The following is a 7,011-nucleotide window of genomic DNA, read 5'->3' as shown; positions in this document are numbered from 1 at the left end:
GTTTGTGGGTGGGGGTGAGTGGAGGGAAGGGACAAAAAGCCGGGCATTTCCGGGACGGAGTGTTGGGGTGGGGGGGGAGTGGAAAGTGAGTGGGCAGGAATAAGACGACGGTTGGGAACGCTGGCAATGGAGAGGCGAGCGAGGGAGTTGGGCTGCGTGGTGGATTTTCCCTCGGAACGAACTTCAGGTGAGTGGATGAACGGGAAAGAATCGTCGAGGCGCCCGCTACAGGGGAAAACGGCTTTGGTCCAATTGTCCCAAAGGTGCTTTTCCTGGAGGCAACTGGACTCCTTGTTTTTTTTTTTCCCCCTTTTGAAGAGGTTTCGCTTCTCATCCAAGAAGCTTCTTCAGCTCTGACAGGAGAATGTGGAATGGAAGGATTTATATTCTTTTGCAGACAGCTGGTCGTTTGCATTCCTTTTAGAAGGCTAACCGTAAAGCACTTGGAGGTTTATCTGTGCCCTCAGGTTCTCCTGGTTCCTGTAGTCCAGGGGTCTCAACCTTGGCAACTTTATGCTTTGTGGACTTCAACTCCCAGAATTCCTCAGCCAGCATGCGCTGGCTGAGGAATTCTGGGAGTTGAAGTCCACAAGGCATAAAGTTGCCAAGGCTGGAGACCCCTGCGTGTAGTCTGCATTCTTTTTTATTTTTTTTGCACCTTTGGGACAACCATAACCTGGTTCAAAGTACTGGAAAGAGATTCCAGACACCTGCGTCAATGAAACCGACCTTGGCTCGCATTATGACACACAGTTGGATAGGTCTGTAGAGATTCTCAATCATCCAGGTCAGGGATCTCCAACCGTGGCAACTTTAAGCCTGGCGGACTTCAACTCCCAGAATTCAAAGCTGGCTGGGGAATTCTGGGAGTTGAAGTCCTCCACGCTTAAAGTTAACAAGATTGGAGACCCCTGACCTGGATGACTGAGAATCTCTACAGGCCTGTCAATTGTGTGTCATAATGCGAGCCAAGGTCGGTTTCATTGATGCAGGTGTCTGGAATCTCCTTACAGTACTTTGAACCTTTGGGTGCATGAACTTACCAGGAGGGGGGGGAAGGGGGGGTAAATACAACTACAAGGTTTTTCTGGCCACCGATATGAAATATGCACCTGTATCCCTTTTAGAGTCAAAGCACTATGATTACTTTTGTCAAGATGCAGAATTTATTTATTTATTTAATTTTTTCAGAAACTTATTTGGAAAAAGGAGATAAAATTCATCCTCAGGTGGTGGTGGTGATAATGCTTGGATGGGCCGGCTGCAAGGACAGGTATCTAGAGAAATACAGCGCCATCTATCTACAGAAGGTGAATAATATCCTCCACCCCACCCCCTAAATTCACCTTACAACTGCTATCTGTAAATGAAGGAACCATTCTTGGCCCATTCAGAAATCGACAAGGAAAAAACAATACCAGGAGTAGCATCTTCACTTTTCCCACAATAGACCTATTCAGAAATTTTAAAGTATCAAAGGAGAAATCAGTTTCTTCATGAAAATTCTATGTGGAAAAAAATAAAATCTAAGATGGAATTTAACCTGGGGAGAGATGCTGGGGAAAATTGAAGCACCTCTGTGATTGCAAGTGCGCAAATGTTGATCGTGTGTCTGCAGAGGCACTGCAACAGGCATAATTAAGGGGAGCTGCCACTAGCCCATCTTTTTACCACCATTGTAGGTAGCTGTATATCCCGCATTTTATTCAGTAGCTCAAAGCAGCATATATAGAATTCTTCATCTTATTTTTCTGTGAGGGAAGAGAGGGTGAAAAAGATTGACTAGTTCAAGACAACACAGTTAACTTTTGTATCCAAGGGTGAAGTATAACCATTATTTCCCACTCCTTGTCTGACGTTTCAATTGCTGTATTGTGCTATCTGTGAATGATTGTACACTATGTTAACTGCACAGCGATAGATTAAGCTATAAGCTATGATCACTTGCCTGAGTTACTGACACTGAAAAGAATAAAACTTAATTCTACTAAATATGAGTCTAGTTGACACATTTTATCATTTTTTTTTTAAAAAAAGGAAATTATAAACCCACACTAAAACATGTGTATTCCTCACAGGGATGTTTAGTGATCCGGTATACAGCTCCATGGAGACTTGTGTTTTTTTCAGAATCCTTGGGTATAAAATCCATGCAGACTCTGGCTATAAAGCTGTTGAAGCTCCTTTCTGATTACAAAGTGGAGACGAATCCTCTACTCTTTCATGTCTTCAGCAACGGCGGGTTCATGCTCTATCGTTACATTGTGGAACTTCTTCACACTCGACAACAGTTCCAGCATCTGAGGGTAGTGGGAACTGTTTTCGATAGTGCACCTGGAAGGAAGAACTTGAGGGGTGCAATTCGTGCTCTCTCAGTTGTCTTAGCATCATACAATGTGTGTATAAAATACTTTCTTCTACTGTCATTTGCAGTGCTGGTAGCGACATTGCGGATTGTATTGTATCCTATGACTCGCTTTGTACATAAGAGCCATTATGAAGCAATGTTGAACCAACCTTCTAAATGGCCTGAGCTCTATTTCTATTCCAAAGCTGATTCTGTCATCCTAGCAAGTGACATCGAGGACATGGTCCAGGCTCGACGACAGAATCAAGTCCTTGTTAAGACTGTCGACTTTGTGCATTCTGACCATGTTAGCCACCTAAGAGAGTATCCTACCTCCTATGCAACTCACTGCATCTCCTTCATGTACAGTTGCATTGAAAGTACTTCTCATTAGTATGGCCAGTCTGAAAATATCAGCATATTCCTCTTTTCTTAATTGAGTTTATGTATTAATACTCCTGCTTCTGTAATTTGCCAAGAGTTTGAAGATTTTCTGAGAATCTGGTATAAACACGTTTGCACATATTTGCTAATTTAATTTAAATTTCAAACCAGATATTGGAGTCTTTCTGAGATACATGGAAGTAAAGGTTCCTAAGTTTATCCATGTCTAAATACCATGTTCAGTTTGAATATGTGGACCTATAGAATGTAAACAGCACTATGTTTATTTAATTCTCCTTTTATTAGCTTATTCTTTTGCTGTATTTTTTTCTGTCATTTCCCTCTCAGATTTTTCTTATACCTGGAAAAAATACTGTGAAGTTAGATTGTGCAAATAAAAATGTATTGTCCACTGACGTGTGTATGATACAAAATAGAATTAAGAAGGTGAATCTACTCCATTTAGTACAGATCTCTTTTAAGAGCTACGGCATGAACTGCACATGAAAATTAAAAGTATGTTGTAACTGCCTTATCCGTAGATGCATCCCCTTTCAGAAATGAAACTCTGATTCAATAATCACAGTTTGAAAAGTAGCAGATAATGTTCCTTTATTGTCCTATTTAAGTGGATAGGTGGACAAAAGTAATTTTATAGCTACTTACTATATTAACATGTTCACGTGAATGAGAAAGCTATAACAAGAAAAGCTATTAGTCTTAAAATAAAAATTTATATACGGAAAAGAAAAGCTATTGGTTAGAGTACTACATATTCTGTTGTAACTATAATAACATTAAATGATGGAATTATTCATCTTGGTGTCTATCTTATCTTTCTTTTTTTCAAGTTTAAATGGCCGTTCAATTTGTATATTCTAGTGTTGCTTGCATGTCCTTTATTTCTAAGCATATGCTTTTGCGTCATCCATTAAAAAGTTTGTTCCTAGTTTATCTGTGCATTAGAAATGATCATCCAGTATGGAGCTCTTTGGGAGTTACTGGAATTATAATTCTAATATATTTAGAAGATTTCAAGTAAGGAATAGTAGCTATATAACTTGTTCTGGAGTAGTAGCTGTATAACTTGGAAAATAGTAATAAGATCTCAGTTCTTAGTTCTATAGTAATCCCAATGAAATTAATGGGATTCCAGAAGAATAATATAAAGGTTTTTAATCTTGTTTCTTAAACTGTCTTAACTGCAGATCTAGTAGGATGAGTTTTCATACTAAACTAGGACATGCTTTATCTTTCAGATGGATTTGCTGCAGCTTATGCTGAACGCATTAGATTTTGGCTCTTTTTCTACAATATTGCCAAAAATATTGGAGAATTAACTAGGTAGCTGTTCTGTATAAATTTTAGTTTTTATGTTTTTTTAATATTTGGAGGGTGGGGGTGGTTTATGCAAATCCATGATGAATAATATGAAAAATTAGCAAGATGTCTATGTTTTTATGCTTCATTTGTTTTAAAATAGTGATTATTAGTGCACTTCAACTAATTAATTCTGCATTCAGTGTCCAACAGCTTGGTTATGAATGCTAATTTTCTTTAAACTTCCAGGTAATCATGGAGAATTGCAGGCTCATTCTGAAAATTACTGCATACAGTTGATTTACATAAATGTATTCAAAGTAGTTTTCACTGAACCTAAACTCCTTGTGCTATATTGCATCAGCACGTCTGTTACATCAAATTATATATATAATTACTACAGACTGTTTTTAGCACTGATCAAGCATATGATGAATTCTGCTGCCTCCCCTGTACACCACTTTAATTTGGAACTAGGTGAGTTGCATGCCTCAAATGAGTTTGTTTTACTCTAAAGATGTATATATTTAAAATAATATTTCCATTTATTGTCAAAGAAAATTAAAATCTAAATAATAAAAATAAATTATATCCTATAAGACTAGAAGAATAAATGCAAAATTAATCAGAGCGAATAACCAGATAATCAGCAGTTCAAATACTTAAATGTTATATCTCTGTTAAGCAAAAATTATGATAAAAAGTCTTGCCTTGGCATCTGAAGTGAATATTGTTTTTCAGTACCATTTAAATTGCAATATGAAATTACTAAACAACAAATATATACATGCTGTCATCTTCACTTTTGTGTAAGGGTGTGCAACTCTGACCTCTGAGGCCTGCTCAACCTTTGCATAGCAAATTAATGCTTTATTTTGTTTATTTTATTCTTTAGAGGATTATTGCCTATAGGAGTAGGATGGCTAGAGACAGATGGGCAGTCTAATAAGAGAGGTAAAAAGGAGTTGGGGTTAGGAGAAGCAACAGCAAGATGAGAAATGGTTTGACAGGAGGGGAAAATTCATCATACTGGGGAAATAGAGGGGAATGGGGGAAGAGGTGGCAAGGCTAGTGATGATAAGGACAGTGGTGGGAAACAAGTAGAAAGAGTTGTTTGTTATTCAGTTTGTCCCAGGTACTATTGTTTCAGAAGTTTGCAGAAGTTGACGATTTTGGAACGTAACTCCTAAGTTACTAATTTTTTCTTTACCAAAAGTTGAACCAAAAAAAATGATATTAGTTTGAGGATCTGTGGAATAAATGGGTTTGAGTATCTTGTCCTGGTAAGTTAGCAGAGATCCATTTAGATAATTAAAATTGGTTTCCTATGATTTTATGTAAGTTTAATTATGTTAATAAAATGGTTCCAGGTATGTTGGACATATCAGAGAATGCTTGATAATTGTTGGTTGAATTGTCTTGCTGACATGCAATTTAAGAGTAAGAATTTTTTGTTTTTCAGATGGACTTGTCATAATGTCACATTTGGGGTTGAAATCATAAGGATTGTTAAAGTGACTTTGGATGGATTGTGGACATATTAGGTTTATATGTTCTCTCATAAATATTTAAAATCCATCAAGTCATCAAAAATTGTGGATTTTCCAAAAGAATCACCCAACAGAAGATAATATATATAGTATAATTCAGGGTTGAACTCTGGAGTTCTTGGTGTTCTCTGAACTTGGTTGTTTGCTTGGAGACATTTCATTACTTAACTGATGAGGTTATCTGATGAGGTTACCTAGTTGGGTAATGAAACAGCTACAAGCAACCAACCAATCTAAAAGTATTATATTGCTTTAAAGCAAATTAGTGTTGAAACATGTTGTTTTTTTGAGCTTCCTTGATGCATCTGGATGGGAAATAAGATGTTGATTAAAATAATTTTCTGATAGGGACATTTTTGTTTCAGGAGTGGTTCAGACATAAATTTGTACATGATTTCTAGTTTGGGCAAGAAAAGGGAAAAGATTTAAGTGCAAAAGATATCAGAACTGGTGATATTGGAAATTAAAGTTGATTAGGAATACATTTGTTATTCATGTAGAAATCTTCCAACTCTTTTGTGAACATAATTAAGAACTTTGAAAAGTAAGAGAATTTTTAGCTGAGTGGAAAATCAGGTATAAAGGAAATAGTGCTTGTTAAAGTGTATTGGAGAAAAGATCATCTACTCATAGTTAAAGGACCTTCAATCACTTTGCTGAATATATACTGTCAGTAACTATTTCCATAACTCACTTTAGTACAATCTTTATTTTTGTCCCATAAGAACTTTACGAGCTGGTCAATACTCTTTCTTTTTATGAGCAGACTGCAGGTTTGACTTAAGAGGGCCAGTATTTTGCCAGGATACAGAAATTAAAGCCAGATTTTGAAGATTACAGTAAATGGCAATTTGATAACTAGTTTTTAACCTTCTTAAACATTTATTTGAGTTTTATTTTAATTAATTAAATGTGTTTAATATAACACCAAAAATTATTGGAAAAATTGACATGTCTTACCAAATGCTTCGGCCTAACCTACTACATGGCAAAACAATAAAACATGGGTCTTAATGGTCTGGAAAGTCCACTATCCAATCCTGCTTTCTGCACACCTTAGTTGTTCCCAACCTCTCATTTTGATTAAAGAGCTGACAATAAAATATTGATAAGGAATTAACCTTGAGCCCTTTTTGCTTCAGGGTCAATAGTCCAAGAACCAAATACACGCCTGGAATTGGAGATCTTGAAGTGCCATTGACATGTAAGGACAGAGAACCAAGTTCTGGGGCAGGGGTCCAGGTCATAAATGACACACTTCTCTGATATCTATGCATAGTCTTGAATACCACAATCACTTATTTCCATATGATCTGTCTTTATTTTGTACTTCTGTCTGTGCAAACACAAGACATGTTCCAACTGTTCCATACCTAATTATGCCATACATACAATGGGTGTGTTGACATC

The 7,011-nt window shown here is 36.8% G+C and overlaps 1 protein-coding gene across 2 annotated transcripts; it reads left to right on the top strand.

The window, feature by feature from the left end:
- The first annotated feature begins 14 nt into the window (after positions 1 to 14).
- TMEM53 (transmembrane protein 53) lies at positions 15 to 3,546 on the top strand. Of its 2 annotated transcripts, none has more exons than XM_026665745.2 (3): positions 15 to 187; positions 1,192 to 1,310; positions 2,079 to 3,546. In XM_026665745.2, exons 1-3 carry the CDS (start codon positions 127 to 129, stop codon positions 2,739 to 2,741), a joined length of 843 nt encoding a protein of 280 aa, XP_026521530.2. In that variant the 5' UTR covers positions 15 to 126; the 3' UTR covers positions 2,742 to 3,546. The 2 variants fall into 2 exon arrangements, with proteins under 2 accessions (XP_026521530.2, XP_087816288.1); XM_087960162.1 differs by having other exon boundaries at positions 2,038 to 3,546.
- The last annotated feature ends 3,465 nt before the right edge of the window (positions 3,547 to 7,011 follow it).

Source organism: Notechis scutatus, chromosome 3, assembly GCF_049901735.1.
Source record: "Notechis scutatus isolate UNSWTSFEM ecotype Mainland chromosome 3, rNotScu1.2, whole genome shotgun sequence".
NCBI classification, from domain to species: Eukaryota; Metazoa; Chordata; class Lepidosauria; order Squamata; family Elapidae; genus Notechis; species Notechis scutatus.
Note: the sequence above shows the minus strand (reverse complement) of the source record. Positions and strands in the feature narration are given on the sequence as shown.